This window comes from Ostrinia furnacalis, unplaced genomic scaffold (assembly GCF_004193835.3).
Source record: "Ostrinia furnacalis isolate ACB-3 unplaced genomic scaffold, ASM419383v2 OfSCF1083, whole genome shotgun sequence".
NCBI lineage: Eukaryota > Metazoa > Arthropoda > Insecta > Lepidoptera > Crambidae > Ostrinia > Ostrinia furnacalis.
The window spans coordinates 27,984-54,706 of record NW_021131322.1 but is presented as its reverse complement, the minus strand read 5'-3'; the positions used below and the strand labels follow the sequence as shown (position 1 = coordinate 54,706).

At 39.8% G+C, this 26,723-nt stretch overlaps 1 protein-coding gene across 2 annotated transcripts in view; it reads left to right on the top strand.

Annotated features, from left to right (window-relative positions):
• emp (epithelial membrane protein) overlaps positions 1-26,723 on the top strand; it is a 60,356-nt gene that overhangs the window by 8,026 nt on the left and 25,607 nt on the right. Inside the window, exon 1 of one of the 2 annotated variants that reach the window (XM_028302116.1) lies at positions 19,699-19,872. The exons of the other annotated variant lie outside the window; for it this stretch is intronic. Coding sequence (XP_028157917.1) covers positions 19,815-19,872 — 58 coding nt within the window. The 5' untranslated portion in view covers positions 19,699-19,814. Of the gene's footprint in view, positions 1-19,698; positions 19,873-26,723 lie in introns of those variants that run through there. 2 annotated transcript variants of the gene reach the window in all.

Here is a 26,723-nt window from a genome sequence, read left to right as displayed (position 1 = left end):
GCCTAGATGTGTAGGGAGGAGGGGGGGCACACTTTACACTTTATTTAAGAGACTTCATACTTGCGAATCTGTAGGGGGGACACTTTATACTTTATTTATCTGTGGGCTCAGTGTGAGTTTACATCGAACTAGTGAGCGCGTTAAAAAAAATATTACAATTTTAGTTCGTTTCCGAACGTTTCCGCTAGGGGCGCTGTTCAATCCGTCATACATTTAATGTAATTTTTACGCGCTCACTAGTGACAACGTTTTCTATAAACTCACACTAAGCTCTCTGACGAGGGGCTGACTTGCGAATTTGCGCAAAATCTGTGGTTATATCATCTTTTAACCGCCTATTTGGCCAAATAATAAGACCTCCTGTCTCAGACCTAGAGATCCCAGGTTCGATTCTCAGTGGGGGCAAAAGTTTCTGCTCGGATTGGTTGGTGATTATAAGATTCTATACCTGCCTTAAATGAAAGCCTAATTAGCGTAATTGCGTTCACCAGTTTCACTGTCTTAATCACAAGCAAGTGACGACACCTTACTTGTCACTGAAACCCTCATTGAAAACTTTTTCTGCTACTTCTCAGCACCAACTGATGTTGTCTTGAAGTGGCATCATTGGAGGCCAAATTCTCAGAATCTATTGGCTACATATTACTAAACCTTTGTTTGTCGCCTGTCATCCGCTTTGCAATGGAGGGAAGTCGAACCTTAACGTCGAACTCCTTCTATGTTCTTCTGATTAATTTCGCTGCGGGTCCCTGCTACACAGGAGTTGCAGCGGTGGGAACGAGAAGTGGGAATAGTCCCGTTTGTGACTATACTGTACTGAGAAAGAAAGATAGGATTACTCCCGTTCCCGTAACAGTTTTTCAAAAAGTAAGACCATATCTCGTTAGAAACTTACCAGTTTTGTGGTTAATAACCTCATTTGAATATTTTCAATCATTTCATAGAAACAGACTGATTCATGGCTCTGTAGTTTTTATATCTATGCTATAAAAAGAGATATCTGAATCAATAAGCTTACAACTTATTTGACCTAGAAAGTTTATTGCGTAGGTTTCTTCTATGATATTAATATTTATTAATGAATGAGGAAGAATATTTTAAAATTAAACGGTGGCCTAGTTAATGGACAGACTTAAAATTTTGATTCATCATCATCATCATCATTACAGCCATAGGACGTCCACTGAACATAGGCCTCCCCCAATGATTTCCACAATAGCCGGTTGGTGGCGGCCTGCATCCAGCGCCTTCCCGCTACCTTTATGAGGTAGGTACCTAGTCGGTCCTTTTGATTAATACAATTAAAGAAACATGTAGTGTGAAAAATATTAAAATGTCAATTCTACTATACCGTACCCGGACAAAGAAACTAAACTAGAAACAGAAACACACATAAATCCTAAATAACAGTACATTTTTCGCCAAACCAAAGCCAGGCGTGCTCCTTCACAATCAAAATACAACAAACTACCTTTCTCTTTCAGTCCCAATAAGTGGGACTGGGTCAAAACTAGTCTGAAGCAACAATAGTTATCTTGAATCGAATAATATTTACGTTCGAGAGACAATGGCGTCCACAAACACAGGCTAGCGAGTACTATTATTTATAGTAATAGTTTAAATATAGTCTACTAGCGACTACGTGCGCGTGGATCTCGTTTTTCCACCTTAGGAGTTGAATTTTGCAAAATCCCGGCTTAGTAAGCACCTACGTTCTAAAAGGAACCCCATGAAAAATTTGAGACTCCTAGCCTTGTAGTTTCTGAGATTTTGTGATGAGTGAGTCAGTCAGGGATCCACGCGTACGAAGTCGCGGGCGGCCGCTAGTTGAATTTGGCATAGTATTTTCTTCAACAATAATGAGATTGTCCAAATTCTAAGGAATTGGTTTTTTGCATGACACTGTAAGAATCAGTTCCTGCAAGAAACATAATGTCTCCGTGCTTATGCTACTTTGCCATTGCATTCTTCCGCCACTTCTTCTCAGCACCAGCCCATAAGGTTGTCCCGAAGTGGTGGTAGGGCAAGCTATATTTGGGACGTGTTTAAGTGCCCTGGAAAGGGCCTATGTACTGAATAAACTATTTGAATTTGAAACACAAATGTAGCATGATGTGCTTGCTCTTGCTAAGAGATGAAATAACCTCATAATAATTTCTGCAATAACGTGGTTGTTTTTATACTTAGAGAGAATAATTGATTATTCATAAAAAAAATCTTCATACAAGACTATGAGTCAGATCAGAAGTGAAGAAAAAATACCTGCTTAATACCTACATATTTAACCTTAAAAACATACTTAAAGTATGTTAACTTCCTAAAAGAATAGTGCAAAGTTGACAGCACATCACGTTTGTTTTAAAATACCTACCTTTTACAAACGTTGTAAGATATATCATGCCCGTATTCACAAACGATGCTTGCTTAAGTGAAGCAGCAAATCGAATGCACAGCGTTGAATAGAGCTCTGTGATTGGGTCGTGTGTCATCCTGTGCGTCCACGCGCACTGTGAGACCTCATAGTAATGTTTGTGAATACGGGCGTAAAATACCCAAAGTTCCAAACACGACAGAAATTCTAAAATCTTGAATTTTGTTGTAGTCGTATAATAGCGTTTATTTTAAGCAACATAAGATGGCTTATAGTTGTAATATTTTAAAAGTGACACCCACTAATGTGTCTAGTTATCCAGTCTTTAAAAAACAATTAGTGACAATTACTAAAATGACTTTTTCAATGTCTCCACAGATTACGTGCACGATTATTTTTAACTAGCTTTCCGCCCGCGGCTTCGCCCGCGTGGAATTTTGTCTGTCACAGAAAAACTTTATCGCGCGCGTCCCTGTTTCAAAAACCGGGATAAAAACTATCTTAAGTCCTTTCCCGGGACTCAAACTATCCCTACGCCAAATTTCATTAAAATCGGTTCAGTGGTTTAGGCGTGAACGAAAGACAGGCAGAGTTACTTTCGCATTTATAATATTAAGTATAGATTTTTCCAAAGACAGAAATATCCACAAGGAAGTGTTATGAGCCCATGACTGTTTTCTGTTGAGAAACCACGAGTTAAGTGTGTGTGCTTAGTAGAATATGTTTGCGATAGGCAAATATACGTCGAAGATGAATAGCCTGCAAGGTCGTGATAGAAACTACGTACTTTAGAAACCAAGTGTGTTAGAAGTTAAGCTTAAACCACACCAACGCGTGCAGATAGCCATCGCCGGCGCGATCATAGGCCAATGACAGGTCACGCGACCCAGGGTCGACCCAGGGTTCTACAGGGCCCGCGGAGCGAGAGCGCGAAGATGATCCAAACGCGCCCTCACTCCGGCGACGGCGGAGGGGTCAGAGGAGGCGACAGTATGATCGCCTCCAGTTTCCTCTCCTCGGTGATGGCCAGCGGGCCGGGGGCGTGGGGGCGCCCTCGCCTGCATTGCACAGGCCACCACCACCGTCGGACGGGAACAGCTGTGTGCTCCTAGCTGCTCCCGTCGCCCCCCGTCCTGGGGGGCCTGTAGGGCCCGCCGTGTAGGCGGGCAATCGCCGGGAGGGACTGTGGTAGTAAAGGCTTTGTCCGGAATCCCACAGTTCCTTCCCACTTAAGGCGAATGACGGAACACCGGGGTCTTTTTAGTGGGTATGCCTTTGTCCTTCTGACTTGGTGAGCCCCACATAACCTACCCTGTCCCCGCAGGATAGGTATGCAATTCAATGCATTTTTTCCCCGAAAAAAAAAGGGTTCTACAGGGCGATCTGCAAGCGTTGCTGTGGTTGAAGCATTACTTGATACTTGACAGAAGTTTCCAAAGATGGCCGCTGGATGCCTTCCCCCTAGGCAAGTTACAAAACGTGACAATATCAAAAATAATATGACGCTTTTTATATCTTGTCTAGGGCGTTCAACGATAGTTTAACTGCACCGGGCAAAATGGACCTTCCCTGGTTGTGATACCTAATGGCGGTCAAGCTGTAGATCCTGGCTACACAGGAGTTGCAGCGGTGGCAACGAACGTCCCTTTCTTTCTACGATTAGAGGGCGAAATGATGCCACATGGTTTTACCTGGTCGGAAGTTAAAGATTTTCTATGTTTCCGGAAAATATTAGATGTAATAATTATTTAAAAGGACTCTCACAATAGTGACTGAGTTTCTTGCGCTGCTTCTTCTCAGCACTGGCACATTTATTGTTTCGAAGAAGTGGTTCGTTCGTTCGTTCATTCGAACGTTTATTGGCCCATTTATTGTTCCGAAGAAGTGGTAGGACTATGAAGTATTCTAGGACGTGTAAAACCACTTTACAAAGCCTTTTGCAGAAAATAAACGACTTATAATCATCTTCAGTTCCTCTCTCAGCAGAATTTTCCAATCAAGTTTAATCATGGTGTCATGACGTAGGCAGTTTTGAATCGAGCTCACGATCTTTATTTACATTATTTTACATGTCTAATTATTTAAGCAAATATACGCTTCATTTTACCTACCTATACCATTTTTTGCATGTGCTTCCCCTGAGGTTAAGTCCGTGATCGATGCTTGCTTAAGTGAAGCAGCAAATCGAACGCACAGCGTTGAATGGAGCTCTGTGATTGGTTCGTGTGTCAATCTTTGCGTCCACGCGCACTGTGTGATCTCATAGAAATGTTTGTGATACGGGCGTTTTTCACTAATCTCAATATTAAAACTGTTTGAATATTCAAAGATATATCTTAGTAATATTTTACAAATAAAATATTACTAAGATATATATAAGATATATTTTATTTTACAAATAAAATATTACTAAGATTCTCAGAGACTTTGGTCATATTTCTTGCGTTTCACATAACCCTGAGTTAAGTGTGAATTTTAATTTCCTTAACAGACATATCCATTTACCTATATTGTTATGTGTCATTTTACATTATGTATTTTACATAGGTCAGTATTTGCAAACTCATTAACACTACTTGACTCTAGTACAAGGTACAGCCAGCGTCAAATAGTAACACCCAAAGTGGTCAAAATGTTGACAACACAACTTTATTCCAATAAGGGCTATCGTTTTAGCGCTCACCAGTTAGCGCCACTGTAGAGTAAGGTCCTGTCACTTGCTAGTAGCGAAGACAGTGGCGCCAACTGGCGAGCGCTAAAGTGGTAGGAGGACTATCGCATTGGCACTCATCAAGATGGCGCCACTGTAGAGTAAGGTCCTGTCACTTGCTAGTAGCGAAGACAGTGGCACCAACTGGTGAGCGCTAAAGTGGTAGGAGGACGATCGCATTTGCACTCATCATCAAGATAGCGCTACTGTAGAGTAAGGTCCTGTCAATCGCCAGGGGTGCCAACTGTTAAGTATAAAAACGATAGCCCTCATTGTAACAAAGACGTGTTGCGAACTTTTTGGCTACTTTGGGTGGCACGAACTATTTGACGCTGGTTGTACTAATAGAAGTTCAAAATGAGATTCAATTTTAAGATAGGATTATGTTTGGTTGAATTAAAAAATGTAGAGCTATCATAAGAGGGAACCAGATCATATGACAGATTAGCAGATCAGGTCTAGGGCTAAAAATTCATGAGACATGGTAAAAGTATCAAGATTTTTTTTCGATTTGTGGGAATATGCGAGTACTAATTTATTTAGTCCTCACAAAGAAATATTTTTTTTATTGAATTGAGTTTTGCTTCGTTCTGTTGTGCTAAGGACCTATGGAGCTTCCTCAGTCACTGTTAAACTTTCCCCCGGGACAAACTTGACCTTCACTGGTTGGGTTGTTGGCGGTCAAGCAAACGAGAGGTGGAAATAGTCCCGTTCCTCAGTCAGTTACACCTATTCATTCGAGTTGGAAATATATAGGATATTGTAAATTGTAGTATGTTCTAGTGGTAAAACCACCTGCTTCAGACGCAGAGGTTTCGATTCCCAGTGGGGGCAGATTTTTCTGTTCGGTTTGGTTGGTGGTGGGGCTTGTTCTAAGTCCGCCTGGCTAGCTACCACCATCTTACCTAAGTCTGTCGCTATATAACAATGTTAACAGCATTGTTGTGTTCCGGCAGTTAAAGGTAAGATAGCCAGTTCCTCCGTAGTTGAGGATTCCGGGTGAAGCTCGCTTCCACCTTCGGCCTGATCGTCACTTACCATCAGGTGAGATACAGGCCAAGAGCTTCCTCGTTGTGGATAAAAAAAAACTAATTATTAAACATAGAAATCATGTAATGCATTCAAAATAAGGAAATTTCACGCGAGTGCGCAGGGCCGCCGCAAGCGGGCGTGCAATGCGTGCACCGCACGCGGGCGGCACGCCCAGGGGGGCGGCAAATCGGGCGCTCAGAGCTTCCGAGAAGAGAAGCTCAGGGCGCTTAGAACAGCTGGGATCACGCAGCTGTTCCCGTCTGACGGAGGAGATGGTGTGTGCAATGCAGGTGGGGGCACCCCCACACTATCAGCCGCTGACCATCATCGTGGAGGGGAATCAGGAAGCAATCATATTGTCCCCTCCTCTGACCCCTCCACCGCCGACGGAGTGAGGGCGCGTTTGGTTCGTCCTCGTGCTCTCGCTCCGAGGACTCATTTTGCAACATGACGTTTTCGCAGAAGGAGGCTATGGCCGCCCAGGCCTCATTACTGTCCAGCATTGCTTTGACTATGCTAGCCAGCACGAGGTCCCGGCCCTTCCTCGAGCCCACGCCGCACACACTGCGAGGGTATCGTGCGCCTCGTCCTCCGAGCCACGCGGCGGACCACCTGCTTGTACGCAATGCTTTTCAAAATGCTGGCGTAAAGGAGCCGCCATTTGGCTCTCGAACCCCCCCACGATAAAGCATCCGCGGCCTTAAGCAGGCGCTATGACAGTATGGCAAAATGAGGGTCAAACTGACACCGGCTATCCGACTATCAGGCCCAGACAATTGCTCTGAACCTTAACTTCTATCCTGACTCCATCCACGGTAAAATAATATGGGCGTTAGGAGAAACACTCCAGTCTCCAGACGCGCGCAGGCAATTTAAGTACTGGCAGTGGTCGCCAAATTGGCCGCGTCCATACAATCCCTCAGGCTGTGACGAGTGTCACCTGCATAACTGATAACATCTACGCCCGGGAGGAGGGCGCCGCTTTGTACCCAGTCATATCCGATGTTGAGTTACCTGGACGGCCTTCCTTGCGCAGCAGGCATAGTTATCCGGCCTAGGCAGGCAAAGAGGGGCTCCCTCCACAGCTGAGTTGACACTGCGGGAATCTATCATGGATGGTAGAGCGAAAAAGGCAAACTGGTTCGGGAAGAGCGCTCGCAAAACCTTGTCTAGCAGAGCCTGCTCTTTAGTCAGTGGAGGACCAATAGGCTGTAGTTGGTTTCTAGCATAAAATCTCCCACAGTTAGTATCGTCGTCCAAACTTGCGAGCATTTCTGCCCTCGCTCGGTCTTTGGCGGCTCCGATTTCATAAAGGCAAGCCATATGACGGGTCTCGTGAACGTTTACGCCAGCTACGAGTGAACGCAGCTCAGCTAGTTCAGCCGACCACCAGTAGACAGCACGACAAGGTGTGCGGTAGCGTAATCGAGGCATGTTAACATCACACACCTCAATTAACGATTTTCTTAATTGGTTGGCCGCCATATCACCGTCCGTGACTATCGCATACGAATGCAGCCTCCTTGGCCATCTCCCGATCAAAGCGGGTAAGCGCCCATCTGGGTAAGGGAGAGGAAATTGAGCGGGTCGCTCCCGCACCCTTCATTGCTCCAGTGCGGTTAGAGCGGGAGTAGCACACGAAACGTCCACCACTAACCCTCCCTGCTATCGCACACTCGTGTGCACCGTCCCTCTACCCAAGAGGGATGGGGAGGCTACTACAATGATTTTTGTGCAAATGAAAATTTTCTACCTTGTATAACTTTTTATCAACAACGCGACGTACAGAATAAATAAAAATACTTAAACAATTGAAATTTTATCGTCTTTATACTTCTCAAAGACATTTTCCTCATATAGTCAATTATTGAAGCGTTAAATGTAAAAAATAATTAATGTTCGGCCCTTTAACTCAAGATGGTGACTAACGCTCTGACCTCTCGAGTTCGAAAACATACTTTTTTCATAACTAGTCCATACATAAAAATATACTTAATACAAATTAAAAAATTTTACTTTCCACCTTTTGCAGGAAAAAAATACCAATTGATTGGACTATTAAGCATGAAAAATGAGAAAACATCAATTAAATTAGCCTTTTTTTGACAAAACTCATTAAGTAGGTAGTCGTAGGGCGGCATAATCGGTTTTGCACGCGGGCGACGAAACAGCTAGCGGCGGGCCTGCGAGTGCGACACGCGCCCGCTTTAGTTTTTTGTCCAATAAATTATTATAATCGCTACATAAGTAACGCCATCTATGCTATCTGTGCAAAAACTTGAGTTATTGAACTAAATTCGCCGAGTTTTTGCACGTTTGGCACAGAGGTCGTTACAGGCGAATGCCTTCTGTTAATATTAAGTATTACTTTAACAGATTAACCCAGTTGTTACGGATATTGGTAATTGGTACTTGTTGGTGTTCAAATAAATAAATAAATAAATATCCCTTTTTTCTTACGATTCCTGTGATTTTGCATACATCGGCTATTTAATGCATCAAGGCAACAGGAAAAATACAAAAAAAATGATCGGTCTTACGGAAACTCTGGAAAATGGTGTTTGATATACGGAACGCTAGTAATATGTACGGCCACTTGTATGAACTTAGAGATAATAGGTACCTACTCTTGGCGACTTGCGTAACTTATTAAAGTATTTGCATAAAATATGGAATATTTATTAATAAAATAATATTATTTATTAATAAAATAAAATTTATTATTTTTCAAATTTAATTCCAGTAGTGTGAACTGTATAATTACGCCCAAAACATTTTCTGCGATAAAGGGTACTAATATATTTCTTGAAAAAATTTTTTATCAAAGCGTGAGTTTCATAAAAACTGTGTGTTGTGAATTGAACTGAATTTGAGATGTGAAAATACTTCTCGTCTGTTTATGTGGCGGAGAAAATCTCTTGGTTTTGACAGTTGGCGCAATTTTCAATGCATTTGAAGCAACTGTAACCACACTAAATCATTTCATTTACAAAAAATAATTTTCTTCATATCTTCAAACATGACTGACCCTGTCTAGGGCATAATTGGCAATCTAAGCTAACGGGATGCAGTCTTCTTCATCATCACTGGATGAAGAATTCTCTAGTTATTTCTATGTGGGCTCTCATTTGTAATCCAGGCAAATCTATTGGCACTTTATTTTCATCACCAGAGTTCTCTTTGGTTAAGTCACCATTACAATTATCCGGATTTTCCTGCGGGAAAATTGTGATTGAGTTAGGAATACACTCATTTTCATTTTTCTCCAATTCTTCAATGATTTCATTTAAAGGAAAGGGCCTCGAAGGCAGGCGCTAAAACAACAAAATACCGCAGTTCATATTACTAGCGTTCCTTATACGGATCACTAAGTTTAACGTTGAATTAGTAACAGTTACTGTAAAAATGTTTATAACTATGTTATCGATTTACAAAAAGTGGGCTACAAACTTCCAAATTTCGGCAAGAAATACTCTAGAATAAATACTTGTCATGTTTGTATTCACCTTGAAAAAGTCATCGTAAAATTTACGAAAACAAAAAAACGCTTACGATTGAAATGTGACACCCAATGGAGAACAGAACACTTCTGATGGACAAAGGGACCCCACAGCAATCGTTTAACATAAACAATGTTATCAGAAACCACCCTCATTGTTTATAATAATGTAATTTTTATGTTGATCCGTATATCAAACGCTAGTAACAAGTGGGTTAACAAAAATTTTTTTATTAGGTACATTATACAGGGTCAGCGTCATTTTTTAAAATTAGTTACATTATACAGGGTGTCCCGAAAATAGTGTCAAGCCGTAGCCCAGAGGTAAAACAAAACAAACACAAAACACGAAACGGAATGGAGAAATGCGGAGAAATGTTTACCAGACTGTGCCAGAAGGAGGGTTAATCTATAGAATTTCCGCGTCACGGAGCGTTGATGTGTGGGGCAGAGAGGAGAAGTGGAATTAAGGCGATTAGAGTCCTCAATGACCTTGGGCGTTTGACCTTCACGCCGCGCGAAACACCCGCGCACCCCGCACGAAAACTCCGATTTGACACCGATCAAAATTACACGGGCATAGGTAGATACAGAATAGAAGCTCTTTTTTCATGACATTACTGCCTATTATTTTAAACTTGAATTGATGAACCTTTGATGAAATTAAACAAATCTGCGTCCAGGAGAGGATGTTGGATTTATGGACGCATAAGAGAAACTCCTTACTAATTGTCTTTGGGCACTCTCGTCCTTGTCGCGTTGACAAAATGTTCTCATATATTTTACTCTAAAATATAAAGTCTTCATATTAAGCTTTGTTTAATTTCATCAACCTTGATGTCGGTGTCATTTAACTCAGGCGTAAAGGTATTTAATAAAAATAACACAATCCATGAACATTTTGTACAGGATATTTTTTTTTAATTTTTTCGTAATTTTTCTAATGTTTTTGTCGGTTCAGCCGTTCTCGAAATTTGAACATGTAATATGTAGGTAACTTCGGGTGGAATCTTGCAAGCTGAATTTGTTAGACCAACTTCCTGACGACAACTGTAGGTATTGGAACACATGGTAGTATTGTCTATGGTTTAAAAAAGCAAATGATTCTTCTTTTGTCTATTGTCATTCTCTTTGTGTCACTTATGAAGAATAAACTGAAAATGTGTTTAATCTCGTCTCTTTATTAGAAATCCTTCAACAACTGATTGAGTTAAAATTTTGGAATACATGTCATTCGGATGACAATGCAATATTGTGATGACATGGAGTCGATCTGATGATAGAACTGGAATGCCAGTGGCCCCATAGCAACTCCGGGATTAAACGATTCCATCGAGTTTAGGCTCGTTTGATTTGTATTTATTTATTTATTTATATAAATATAAGTAAGTAATATTATGTAAGTAAGCTACTTTAAAAATCACGAGTACCTACCTACTTCAATTCTCAAAGACAAACAGGGTCTGATGATGGAGCTGGAATGTGGCCGTAGGAATTAGGCTAGTTTCTTAAAAAAACACTTTTAGTCCGTCAATTACATTATCAAAAAATATTGGACACGGGATATTTTTATTTGTCAACAAACAAGTAATTACGAAGTTATGATGCGATGAAACTCCGCGTGACGTCACAAATCGCAACAATTTTAAGCACGCCTTAACGTCATGGGCCTGTTCTTAACTTTGGCGCGCTTTATCTCTTTAAATTTTTATAAGTTTAAAAAGTGAAAAATACACTAAAGTATTTTTTTGGTAAGTTGACCGACGGACTAATTCAAACTCTTGCTTTACCCAGGAAACATCCCTTTTCTTCGAAATTATTACGAGCTACATAACGAAAAATCTTTGCTACTACGCCGCAGCAAATTCCGCATCATAAATAAAAAAATAAATTAACTCAACAGCAAAACGTTCGGAATTTATCAAAAGTAAAATTTATGAATGAAAGTAATGTTCGATTGAAAAACGCAACGTGTCATTTAAAGATTAAAGAATTCCTAATCTATTCGTGTAAAAATCTTTTAAATTAACATAGCCGTTTTGGAGGAGTAGGGAATTTAAGTAAAAAATCGATGTCCCGTATTTATTTTTTTAATCCAAAACAAAGAGACGTAGCAAAAATTCAAACGTCACAAATGTAGTCCTTGAACTGTTGTATAACATATATTTTTTTCAACTATTTCTGTCCAGCAGTAAAAGAGGAGTAGGCTTTACAAAATGCCCATTTGACGCGGATTGAGGACTCTAATCGCCTTAATGAGGGTTTTCGCGATTGAAAAATCCGCCAGATGGCAATACGTAGACGGGAGGTCCAAATACTATAGATATGTCAAAATCCACCAATCATGCAGCATTTGGACCTCCCGTCTACGTATTGCCATCTGGCGGATTTTTCAATCGCGAAAACCCTCATTAAATCTGATTGGCGGAGAAGTGTTTATTCAAAACAATTCTCCGCTCAGCTCCGCTCGTGAAAAACGGACCCAAGTCGGCTATTTCGTTATATCTTCACACAGTTATTTAAACTTGGTGATATCATGATAATGACGTACAGTGACTTTATTTACTATGTTGTTAACAACTTACGCAAATAAGAACATACAATTATATGATGGTTGTAAGAGCATTGTACTGTAAGATGGAGACTTACTTGTACCACTATTAAGTATTCTATGCTTGTACAGTCACAGCTCACAGTACATCAGAATATTATACAGGGTGAAAACGATAAGTGATCTCACTCGATTATTTCTAAACTATACTGTTAATTGTGAAAAATATAAAACGTTAAAATAGCGGTATCGTTATAGCCAATGAGATGCTGTCATAGTGACATTGACAATACGTCAATGTCACACGAGAATCAAACGTCAGAATAGAGGGACGCGCGGAGACGACTCCGCGCGCTTTTGTGCTAAGTGATGAATTGTAATTAAAATAAGGCAATATAATGTGAAAGTTGAGTATTCAGTGTTTCATTTATGAGAATAGATCGACCGGCCTCTAATAATACAAAATATCAAAAAACTAGTTACTGATCCTGAAAGTGCTTCACGAGCTCTATCAAACGATCTGTTCTGATCTGTCCGAAAATTCAAAATTCAATGCAAACCAGCTTCCATACATTTGGTACAGTCACATAACCGTTACCGTTTGAAAAATCTCGTGAAGCACTTTCGCGATCAGGTGTCAGTTTTTCGAAATAATCGAGTGAGATCACTTATCGTTTCCACCCTGTATATTTTTGTTGCAAAATTAAACTTTATTGCATCTAAATATGTCGTTCTTTAAACATTACTATGAGGTCTCATAGTGCGCGTGGGCGCCCAGGGTGACGCACGAACCAATCACAGAGCTATATTCAACGCTGTGCGTTCGATTTGCTGCTTCACTTAGCAAGCATCGTTTGTGAATACGAGCGATGCCTTAAATGCCAATTGGTAATGTAAACGTTAATTTCAAACTAAAAATACCATATTCTCGGAAAATTTTTAGCTTAGTCATCTTTCATGTTTTCTAATAAACAGTGTTAATATTTTTGCTAAAATAAATAATAACAAATACATCAAAGTTTAACCGGATACTCGTAAGTGATGAACGGAAACCAACATTTGAACTAAATGTTAGTTATTTGGAGTTATTTGGCAGGATGGACATGTCAAGGCTCTGGAAAATTGATATGTAGCAAATATCAATTAACTTCGCAAATATTTTGTTCTGTAGTAGGTACACGCAACTTGGACGTTTTGTAGGCCCATGGTTTCATCGGTTTGTTAATTATATGAACATGAATGCAACATTTATAGATCGTTTCATCCACGAAGACGCGCCCCACCATTCTTCCGCTAGTGTTTGATTGTTATCGGTACACGCTAAATGATCCATGAGTGCACACGCACACTACAATAATGTCGCTCGGATTGCTCGGATCAAACTCCCCGCACCCGCACATATCATAAGAATCGGTCAAGCCGTTTTGGAGGAGTTTTGTTACAAACAAACACGAGAATTGTAGGATGATTCTTTTTTTTTAGGAAAATTGGAACTTATAAACCTTCTTCAAAGTCAAATCCAATCATCAAATCCAAATACCAATATTCATCAATATTGTTTCAGCTGTGTAAGTGGAAGTAGGTACGTAAAGGCAGATTTATATTTGCCTGACGTATTTTGTCGTAACGTATGAGAACAGAACGGAATCGTTTTCATACATTTGGTATTCGACACGTTAAAGCCATCACGACACGACACATAAAACTAATTAAAAACTAATTTATTATTTCAAATAGGCTTTTAAAAAACACTTTTACACGTCCCAGTATTAACCCTACCACTGCTTCGGGACAATAAATGGGCCAGTGCTGAGAAGAAGCAGCGCAAGAATCTCAGTCCCTAGAGCTATTTAAACTATTTCTTGTGGTTGTAACCACTGGTACTAAACTCTGGTGACCTGGTTTTATTTTTGGCCACAATTTTTTGTCTCGCTTCAATGGCATTGTCTTAACTACTAATTAGAGATCCGTATTGAGTAATTTGATGGTAAAAACCCTTTAATTTAATAGGTACTACAACTTTGATTGAACACGGTACTATTCCCACCTCTCGTTCCCACCGCTGCAACTCCTGTGTAGCCAGGATCTACAGCTTGACCGCCAATAACCCAACCAGTGAAGATCTAGTTTGTCCCGGGGAAAAGTTAAACTGTCATTGGACCCGCAACGAAATTAATCAGAAGAACATAGAAGGTGTTCGAAGTCAAGGGTCGACTATCCACCTGCTACATTGATTGCATTCCCCGACTCGTCTATGGATGTCCTAAAAGGCGACTGAGTCACAAATATGCGAACATCAGGCCTCCCCAACCCGTCTGGCCAGCGTGGGGAGTGTAGGACAGATCCTCCATTTGCTGGTAAATTAGAGAGGGTCCTGCTCCTGCATTGGAGACTAAAGTGTCTCTACCTTTTTACGCTTAAACCACTAACCCGATTTAGATGAAAATCGGTATTTATAAGTAGTTTGAGACCATGGAAAAACAGGATAGTTTTTATACCAATATCTGAAAGAAAAGTCTTCCTGTGACACATCGAAATTCACGAGGGTAAAGCCGCGGGATGAGCCTGGATGCGGGCAGCGCACGACCGGTCGTTATGGAACTCCTTGGGGGAGGCCTTTGTCCAGCAGTGGACATCAAAAACGGGACTATTCCCACCTCTCGTTCCCACGACTGCAACTCCTGTGTAGCCAGGATCTACAGCTTGACCGCCACAAAAACCCAACCAATGAAGGTCAAGTTTGTCCCGGGGGAAAGTTTTTCAAACTGTCATTGGACCCGCAACGAAATTAATCAGAAGAACATAGGAGGAGTTCGAAATTAAGGTTCGACTTCCCTCCATTGCAAAGCGGATGACAGGTGACAAACAAAGGTTTAAAACCTTTAAGAAAAGATTATGCACCACGGACAATAAATGGACAGCAGTGGACGTCATTTGGCTGAAACGAAGTCGTGTGCAAAAGCTGTACATATTTATCTTTACTTTAAAATAAAATTCTCGCCATTTTGCTAGTGAAGCAAGTGTACGCAACCAAACCGTTCAGAGCAACTCAAGCTTGACGCTTTTTTCATAGTAATTACCGTCTCTGTACGGCCTCGACTGCAGAGGTCGGGGGTTCAATACCTGTACAGAGTTTGTATGTTAATTTTGAGTATAATCTATATATATAAAAATGAAACCCGTTTCGCGTTGTCACGGCATCACGTGTGAACGGCTGAACCGATTTCGATAATTCTTTTTTTTAAATGTTTGTGGAAGTCCAAGGATGGTTCTTACGGAAAAAAATATTAAGAAAATCTCTACGCTAAGGCGGTACGAAGTTCGCCGGGTCAGCTAGTTCATAATAATAAGGTGTTTAGATTCTATGTGGAAATTATTCAAATAGTTTATTCAGTACATAGGCCTTTTCCAGGGCACTTATACACGTCCCAAATATAGCTTGCCCTACCACCACTTCGGGGCAACATATGGGCTGGTGCTGAGAAGAAGTGGCGGAAGAAACTCAGTCACCTTTGTCAGTTTCTTTGTTTTGTGTAGAAATATTAAAGCTATCTATAATTTAATAACTACCTACTACTTATAGCTTTACAAAAGTTCCTTAAAATTAATTTCATCCCCTATTTCACCCCACAAGTAGGTATTTTTTTGCGACAATAATACCTACCTGTTTCTAACGTGAAAATATTATGCCACACAAACTTTCAAGCTTATTATCCAATTATCATCATCATCATTTCAGCCATAGGCCGTCCATTGCTGAACATAGCCCTCCCCTAATGCTTTCCATGTTGATCGTTTGGGAGCGGCCTGCCTTCCGCGCTTCCCTTCTAAAATATTATCCAATAGGTCTGCGATAATTTCGTCCAGGTTGGAATTTTTTTATTATGATTTCCTTAGATTTCATCCTATTGTACCCCATAAGTTTATTTATTCCTTTATTTTCATCTCCTATTTCTTCCCAAATATTTTTGCTATAGAAGTTAACTTCTTCAAGGTCCAATTTGTTTCTCTATCCACCAACATTAATCAATATTGATTCAGCTGATTAAGCGTAGAAACAAACGAATGTGAATTTATGTACTTTCGCATGTATGCTATAGTAATTTTAGTAGATAACAATGGCTATTTTCTGGATATATTTACCTACCTACTCTATATTTTCCCTTTTAATGTTGAACATGAACCTTTCGAAGAGTGGTTAGGGGTTTAACCCCTATAGGGGATTAAAGTAAGTACGAGAAACTAATAATTTATCTCATATAACAGATAAAAAAATAGAATTTTGTTTATTTATTATTATAACTGTTACATCTTTGGGTGAGTAGTGTCTTATGAAAGTATATGTATTTCTTCACGTAGACCGGTAGGGGATGAAATCTTTTCTTATTTTATCTTATCTATGAAATGAAATCATTTGTTCATTCAGTACTTAGGCCCTTTCCAGGGAACTTATACGCGTCCCAAATATAGCTTGCCCTACCACCACTTCGGGACAACATATGGGCTGGTGCTGAGAAGAAGCGGCGGAAGAAACTCACGCCCGTATTCACAAACAATGCTTGTATAATTGAAGCAGTTAATCGAACGCACAGCGTTGAATAGAGCTCTGTGATTGGATCGTGTGTCACCCTGTGCGTCCACACGTGAGACCTCATAGTAATGTTTGTGAATACGGGCGTCAGTCACCTTTGTCGGTACATTTTGCAATTGCAAGATAACCGTAAAATTATCAAGTTCAATATAACTTTTACAGTTAAAACTACAGACACAGCCGCGTGCATTAACTAGTCACTAAATAAATACCAGACGGACTCTTAGCTGTATCAATTATTATTTTATTAAGCACGTATAACAATTTTAATTGACCGATTTCTTAGAGTAAGAAATAAACTGTTAATTGTGTAATAAATTACTGTTTAGATATTTTTTTTGATTCACTCGCAAACGAATAAGATCGTATTGACGTTGCGGTGTGATGGAGGAATCAGTGGTTTGCGCAATTTTCCAAAGTTTTTGTTTTATTTTGATCTAGATTCTAGACTAGCGGCCGCTCGCGACTTCGTACGCGTAGATCCCGTTTTACCCCATTTTAGGCCCAGAACAGACGGTGAAACGCAACTGCAACGAAACTGCAACTTTGTGATGATTCTGATGAATGAAACTGAAAGTTTTAAACTGGTCGCGTCATGTGTGGTCTCTCAACGGACGCTATGGCAGAAGCTTAGAGGCAGCTCAAAAGTAACTAGCAGTTGCAGTTTCGTTGCAGTTGCGTTTCACCGTCTGTTCTGGGCCTTAGGGGTTGAATTTTGCAAAATCCCGTCTTAGCCTATACGTTCTAAAAGGAACCCACATGCAAAATTTGAGACTCCTAGCAATTGTAGTTTTTGAGATTTCGTGATGAGTGAGTGAGTCCAGTCAGTCAGTGACCGTTCGCTTTTATCTAGATTCTAGATTTTTAAGTCGTCAATCATTTCCCCTAGTGGTTCGTCTATCGGACATTATTTATTATTGTCATCATCATCATCGTTTAGGTTGCTATTCACAAACGATGCTTGCTTGAGTGAAGCACCAAATCGAACGTACAGCGCTGAGTAGAGCTCTATTATTGGTTTGTGTGTCACCCTGTGCGTCCACGCGCACTGTGAGACCTCATAGTAATGTTTGTGAATACAGGCGTAAGAATAAGTGTAATGCTTACACTTATTCTTTGGGGCTGTCATTCTTTATTTTTTAAGTGCCAAATCTCAGTAAAAATAGAATAAAGACATTTTTCTTGAGTGAAGGCTAACAAAACATAACAGGTAGATACTTACTCAAGTAAAGTATACCTGTTGCCTTGTAAAGTTTTATTTCGTTTACAAAATAACATAGTTGGTTTATTGCGAAAACTAAACCGGTTATCGGTGTAGCTGTTAATAAATGCAACTCTATTTGTTGGAGAACCTAAAATATTTTAGCATGTTTTTTCATACATTATTTCTTATATTTAAACTGTTTTTGCAGAATAGCTAGGCACCTCATCAACATCATCATCTCAGCCATAGGACGTCCACTGCTGAACATAGGCCTCCCCCATGCTTTCCATGCTGCCCGGTTGGTAGCGGCCTACGTCCAGGGCCTTCCTGCTACCTTTATGAGGTCGTCGGTCCACGGTCAGCAGTGGACGTCCTATGGCTGAAACTTAAGGTGCTGTGGTCTGGACATACAGATAAACTGATATGTCCACAAATGAAGTAATATTTCATACAGTAAACAAAACGATTTTTACATATATTATTTGCAGCAAGATTAGGGTAAGTAGTTTTTGAAAATGAGAATCTTAAGAAATATAGTCAGTATTAACACCTTTGCTGCGGCAGTAACTTTCTAATACTTTCCATTCCTTCGGTACAAGGTCGGTAAACCTGGTATTAAAACTTACATTGCGGCGGCACAAGGCTTAAAGACCTTGTAATATTTAAGATGTATTAATTTTATTTTTGGCTTCATGTTAATAGATATTGTGTTTTTTTCTATGGATATTAATAATAATAGCATTTATTGACATACACCTGAAGGCGTTCGTGAATAACTTGTTTAGTATAAAAATTATAGCTATATTCAAAATACAAGGCTTATGCACCCTGTGTCGCACTGAAGTAGGGAAGGCTGGTGGGTATTCTAGGGATGTGAAATACAAATATCGATAGTTTTAATTAAGTTTTAATAAAAATTTAAAAAAGTAACAAACAAAGATGTTTTAATAATTTAGTCTAAATATTTTAAAAATAAGACATACGTGCATAAATACTTAAATAAGCTATATTTAACGAAAACATATTATTTAATAACATTTAGTTACAACTTCAAATATTTGTCACGAAAAACTATTTAAATTAGCAATAAATCGTGTAGCAAATTAAATAATAATCAATTTTCAGTTTTGATTTTGTTTGTTTCTCTTGACGCCATGTCGACATGTGCGTTTCTTACGAATGCGAGGCAACACTGGCTGCACGAAGCTAGCGTGGGGTGCGGTACCAGGTGCGCAGGGTACAAGGTGCTTCGACCTGGTTTCGCATTGTGAAGACATTTTATTACTTCCGTGCGGTACCAGGTCTAAAAACCTGGTATTAAGGTAGGTACATCATTGGATTCTATTTTAAGAATACATCATAGATATATATTCATCACTTTCCTACACCGGACCCAATTGAAGTTATGCCTTTCGCACGACAAGGAAGACTATAATTTTCTTAGCCGCACGGTAAGCGAAACGTACACAAGGTCTATAGACCTGGTTTCGCACTCAACGTGTTAAGACCTTTGAGTGTTCAGTTTTTGGTTTGTTTTACTTTCCCTCGATTCTTATACCAGCACATAATAATCGGTTGCTCAAAAACTAGATACTTAAGTATTTGTATTTTTCTATTATTGTTTACAATTACTTTTCACCGCGTTGCAATCAATGCTGTTACGAAAACCGGACAGATCACAAATTGTCCGACGCGAAAAAAAGGTTGAACTAAAATTGCACAGTCGCTGTTACAGCCAGTTACGGCCGCGCCGCCGACGCAATATGGCGTCTCGCTGAAAACTCCTTGGTCCAAAAACTCTTTTGTCAATTTTCCCGCGCGAATTTCTTTTTAATCTGTGCGCCAAGTTTTTGGGAATGACGTACCACTCCGTTTCGCGCGTTATGGAGACGTTGCGGTTGAATAGGAAAATCAGTGAGTGTTATAATATAATTTCAGTGACCTTTAAGTGTAGCAAGCAAGAGTGAAATATTCTACGGCTGTGCTATTTCAAATATTTGGCATAAATTCCGTTTTTATGATAATTTCGTTGCGTAAAACGAAATCGAACGGTGTACTGTTGACATAACGCGTTATAGCTGTGTCGAATTGATTTCAATCTTCGATAAGTGGTTGTGGGATTGATTTTTTGCTGATTTCCTACAATTTATTATACTTGCTGTTAAGAAAAGCATCTGAAACTAATTTGTTAGCTTGAAAATTTCGTGGGTAACTTATTGGGAATTCAAGTCACCCAGCAAGCGATAGGTCCTAGATTCAATTCCAATTAGGGCCAAAATTTGATTACCTACAAATAAAAGCTTTTTCGCGGGCCCATTTATTGTCCCAAAGCAGTGGTAGGGTAGGGACGACCTCATAAAGGTAGCAGGAAGGCGCTGGATGCAGGCCGCTACCAACCGGTCAGTCTGGAAATCATTGGGGAAGGCCTATGTTCAGCAGTGGACGTCCTGTGGCTGAAATGATGAGTGGTAGGGACAAACACTCTTCTCACTGGCCCATTTATTTTCCCGAAGCAGTGGTAGGGTTAATACTGGGACGTGTAAAAGTGCTTTTTAAAAGCCTACTTGCAAAAATAAATGAGTTTTACCTGGACGTGTAAAACTTTAAGCCTATTAGAAGATAATATATGACTCTTATGACACGTTTTTATAATTTAGAGCTGTATATCGTCATTTTAAACGAAATACCAGTAAGAACAACGATCTTATATTAGTCGGGAACACAGTTTTTGCTGGTAAAAGTGTCGTATATCACTCTAGTAGTTTTCTAGAGAGACTAGTTTTTGACGCGGATGAGCAATTTCAGCGATTGCTACTAACAAACTGACAACTTCACTTGTTTTTTAATAGCTACAAGTTTTTAAGATTTTTTTGTGCACAACAAGGCAGGTATTTGACCGCAATCGCACCTGGTGTTAAGTGTACAGTCTAGGATGGTACATTCTGCCCTGTTGCATATTCACTCTCGCCTTGAAAAGGCCCGGATTATAGTGTTCGGGAAAGGCAGCAGGCAGGGAATTCCAGTCCCTAGCTAAATCGTAAAAAAGTGTGTTCTTTTATGCCTATCTGTCTGTATATCACAAACCATCAAAATACTTGTAGATTTAACAAAACAGACGAAACTCCTGAATTGTCTGTCATTCTCAAATCTGACACTGGATAGCAGCCTATTGGCCATAATTGAAGCTACAAATTGCTTAATAGGTATCACCATCACAGGTCACTTAGTCTCCAGTGCAGGAACACGACCCTGTCTAATTTACCAGCAAATGGAGGATTTGGCCTACACTCCCCACGCTGGCCAGACGGGTTGGGGAGGCCTGATGTTCGCATATTTGTCCCTTAGTCGCTTACGACATCCACGGGAAGATTGGGGGTGGTCCTGTTCTACTCTCTGAGTTTGTTCCGGCGTTTCTTCTCAGCACTTGCCATATGTTTGTCTCGAAGCGCTGGTAGGGCTCAAAAGATAAGGAGACAAGTAAAGTGCCCCTACCTTTTTTTTATTTACTATATTTTGACGTTCATAAGTGCCACCAGTGGTCTAAATTGATTAAAATATTTTTGATTTTGATTTTGATTTTACTCAACACACTTATAATGTAAAAAATTTAAGTCAAACACGTGGCATCTCTAAATGTCTTGACACCAAAGATGTTACAGCTATTAGAGTACTTAGTAATTAAGATAAATATTACTCACTCTTAAAGTACCAAATAAGGAAAACCTTTGTTACATGCCTAATTACTTACAGTAGGTATTTCTTACCACTGATACAAGATAAATACTTAAGTATGTTCAGGATACATTATATGCTATTGTTTATGGTATTTACAAACAATAACTTTGAACTTGGATAGGAAGTGGTCTTCTGCATTACCATTTGAGAAATAACTGCATTCATTTAAAGGGCAAACTCGGGGCATGTAACTAACTACGTAATGAAATATTTCATTTTAAAGTACTCGTAACTAGGCAGTTTAGTTTTTCAAATTTATTTTAGAACTAGGTTTCCGCCCGCGGCATCGCCCGCGTAGAATTTTGTTTGTCACAAAAACTTCGCGCGCGTCTCTGTTTCAAAAACCGGGATAAAAACTATCATATGTCCTTTCCCGGGACTCAAACTATCTCTATGCCATATTTCATCAAAATCGGTTCAGTGGTTTAGGCGTGAAAGCAAGACAGACAGACAGAGTTACTTTCGTTCGTTCGTTATATTAGTATAGATACGCTAAAGATATTTGTATATCTGTGATTGTCATCTACATCAAAATATATGACTAATACATAATTTTCACATCAGTCACGATTGTACGTGACATCTCATTCAATTCATACAACTGAGGACAGATCATCTAATGGAATAAAGCCTTTACTACTTTCATATAAGAACGAATTTGCATTTGAGGGACTATACGTTTTGTGACGTGCGCAAGAGTCACGTAGCTGTCAAAATGTGCCAATTTGCAGTTTGTGTTACAATAGGTTTTGCACGCGGCTTTGGTTGTATTGTTTTTGGTACTTAAGCCTTTCAAAGTACAGGCAGTAACGGGACTATTCCCACCTCTCGTTCCCACCGCTGCAACTTCTGTGTAGCCAGGATTTACAACTTGATCGGCAATAACCCAACCAGTGATGATCAAGTTCGTCCCGGGGGAAAGTTGAACTGTCATTGGACCCGCAACGAAATTAATCAGAAGTAACCTACTTATTATAGTTCATCATCATCATTATCATTTCAGCCGAAGGACGTTCAATTCTGAACATAGGCTTCCCCTGATGACTTCCACATCGCACGGTTGGTAGCGGCCTGCATCCAGCGCCTGCCTGCTACCTTTATCAGGTCGTCTGTCCACCTTGTGGGTGGACGTCTCACCTAGATCTTTCCAGCGAATTTATCTAGAAAACTCACATTAACATAAAATTATACAAAATACTTTTATTTGACTCTAGTAATTGCAGTGACAACCTTGGCTTGACCGCAGTGTCGAAATTATAGTCAATAAAACACAATTCGCTAGTACTCTTGAGAAATTTTGAGATATAAAACACAATTTGCAAGTACTGTTGAGAAATTTTGAGAGATTGCTGTATTTGACCGTGTGGTTCCGGCGAATAGAATACAATACAACCACCCACTCGTCCCGTGGATGTCGTAAAGTACTAAGGGACAAATATGCGAACATCAGGCCTCCCCAACCCGTCTGGCCAGCGTGGGGAGTGTAGGCCAGATCCTCCATTTGCTGGTAAATTAGAGAGGGTGGTACTCCCGAAGTGGAGACTTTATGAAACTCTTTAAAATAAGCATACCTACCTATTTGTACTTTTGAAATATTATACATAATTATGTTTTATTACAAAATTGCCATATTGTAATTATTTTAGCAGAATAAATAGCTTACAGTACATGGTTATTTCTTCATACTTTATTGTTGGTTGGTTATTATAATGACAGCCATATAATTTTGTAGTATTCTCGTTTACAATACTGAAATGCAACTACGTGTAGCTATTTACCGTCATTAAAGGTAGACTTTACAAGTAATAAATAATATTATGTAAATTATGTGTTTTAGGGGCCTTTGCCTCACTATTTTATCTTCATATAGATCAAAATCAAAATCAAAAGTATTTATTCAGTTTAGACCACAAGTGGCACTTATGAACGTCAAAATTATTATATAGAAAATAATAAAAAAGAAAAGTTAGCCCTTATGGGGCACTTTACATGTCTCCTTATCTTTTGGGCCCTACCAGCGCTTCGAGACAAACATATGGCAAGATTGTTCGTTCCTTCCAATCAAAAGACGTCCACTGCTAGACTACTTGAGAATTCGCGTTATTGCTGAAATGAACTAACGAACGACTGTGCACAATCTTGACCTAAAAATAAATTCAGTTTCCTTTCACACAACTGGACTAGCTTAAGTTAGTCAACTTTTATTGAAGTTTTGAATTGTTTCAGTAGAAAAGATGACCAAAATCGAACCAGACAGTGATTTACACTCTGTATACCTAACTAATTGGTTAACAATTCTGGCCCTGAAACTTCAATTAGTTCTCAATTAACTGTACAATAAGATTTTATTGGAGCTAGTTTAGTTGAGTTGGCGACAAAATGATGTCATAACTTCTCTTTGGCATTCAAAGTCTATGGTATCACGAAAATATCAATTTACTGGTGTTGTCAACTACAATTTTGGTGAACTTGACCTTCACTGGTTGGGTTATTGGCGGTCAAGCTGTAGATCCTGGCTACACAGGAGTTGCAGCGGTGGGAATAAGAGGTGGGAATAGTCCTGTTACCGTTTTGGTGTGATTTTTTTTCTTTTGATAAACATACCTACGTTACAAGAGGTAGGTGTATGTTACATTGTTGGATACAGTCATACTTGTTATTCAAGATTCATTTAAGACGTTGTCCTTTTCCATCATAAAAAGGGCAAAAATATTTTTGCAATGTCAAAATGTTAATTTGATTGTCATTTGAGATTGTCAACTGCGTGGAATTTTTGCTGTTGTAATTTTATTTAAGTCTGATACATAGTCTTAAAATATAATCTCAAATACTCTTCATTATCATGATCATCATTTCAGCCATAGGACGTCCACTGCTGAACATAGGCCTCCTCCAATGATTTCCACAATGGCCGGTTGGTAGCCTGTATCCAGCGCCTTCCCGCTACCTTTATGAGGTCGTCGGTCCACCTTGTGGGTGGACAAATACTCTTATTAAAGTTGAATATTTTCATCAGTATTCAAGTAAAACTAAAATCGGCAATTATAAAATACTATCCCCAGCAAAAAAGTTTTACCCCTTAGGTCTACTTGGGATCTAGGTGGTCAAATTATTTTCTAAACATATGCCTAGACAGTATTATAGTGGTATTATATTCTGAAAAGAAGATACACTTGTCCTTAGCACCGACCGCAAAAACATCTTGTGGCAAAAATGGTTGACAGTTGACACAATTCGCACTCACAGGTCAAACAATTAACGTCAATATTTTGACAGAGAACCGCCGCTTCCGTCACTCTTCCAAGAAACAGATAACAAACAAAAACTTGTTTACAAAATCATTACCTACACAGCCATGTTGTAGAATATGAACCCAAATAGTGACTATTTCTTCCGCCATTTCTCAGCACCAGCCAGTATCCTAATAAATACTTATTATGTTTATTGTAGGTTTCAAAGCACCTGGCTGGATGCTATAGACTCAAATAATGTATTTGAGGCATACCTCATAATAAGGCTCAGGTCACCCAAAGGGCGATGGAGCGGGCCATGCTTGGAGTTTCCCTGCGTGATCGAATCTGAAATGAGGAGATCCGCAGGAGAACCAAAGTGACCGACATAGCTCGCAGAATTGCTAAAATCAAGTGGTAGTGGGCGGGGCACATAGCTCGTAGAGACAATGGCCGTTGGGGCAGAAAAGTTCTCGAGTGGCGACCACGGGCTGGAAGACGTAGCGTGGGCAGGCCTCCTACTAGGTGGACCGACGATCTGGTAAAGGTCGCGGGAAGAGCCTGGATGCGGGCAGCGCAGGACCGTGCATTGTGGAAAACCTTGGAGGAGGCCTTTGTCCAGCAGTGGACGTCATTTGGCTGAAACGAACGAACGAATGAACGATACCTACATATGTTATATGGAATTTGAGTTTGAATATTACTACTACAGAATAAGCACATAACAGAGTAGGTTTTTGATGTAGTGGAGCGATGAGAAAGGGTGGGTCTTTATCCACCCATCTGGATTACTCTTGTAATAAGAACACCTGTCTCAGACCCATTTCATTTCAATATGTTTTTAGTCAAAATATCTACAGTAGTTTTTACAATTTCATATTGTTTAAAAGATTAAACAATGTTAAAGTGTATCGAAAATTATGGATATTTGAACGTACAGATTCAAAGACAGTTATAATTCGCATTTGGACATAAGAGCGTTTACGTCTAGCGTGGCATGTCAAGTTTAGGTAATTTCGATGCTATTTTTATTCACACTAAAATAATTGTGACTGTGTGCGTGTTCTCACGCTCTATAGTCAAACCAAAATACTTTGATCCACCATCGTAAAAGTGTGCCAGGCTGTCAAGTGACAGCCCAAAGAAACTATAAAATCTTCAAATCTTCCAACACCGACTCTATAATTATAAATAATGGTATACACTAGTCCTAATCAATAATAAATACGTAAATTCTTTATCAAATAGTAAATTATCAAAGGTTTTTTACTATTTTGAGAATATTTTATACAGCCTATGTTCAGCAGAAAAAAAATGAATTTTAATGGTGAGAGATTTTTTCAAATCGGTTCTATTCAAAACAAACTTTTCCTGTTTACTATTCTTTTTTTATCCGGAAAATGCATACCATTTCATACCCACCAGCTGCGGGGGCAGCTAGTGGGTTATGTGGGGTTCTTCCTACCAGAAGGTGGGTAGCCCCTACACCCACTAAAAACCTGACTGTTTCTGCCATGATCCATATGAGAGATATGAGGGAACGCGGGACATCGCCATTGGCTGTTGCCTGTAGCATTCGTCCTTAGCCGCCACCAGACACCTCCATGTCTAGCGACCGAGGCCTGTTAGGAAGGGACAGTTGGAGGCCATAAGCTGTCCTCTTGCGCCCAGGGTGTCGGCGGCGGATAACCGGAGTGTCGGCTGAGGCCTCTCGCTCCCCCTTTCCACTGCTTCTTTCTGTGAAAGTGTTCTTTCAGCACGTAAGTAAGCACACTATACCATAAGATTATTTGTCTCATC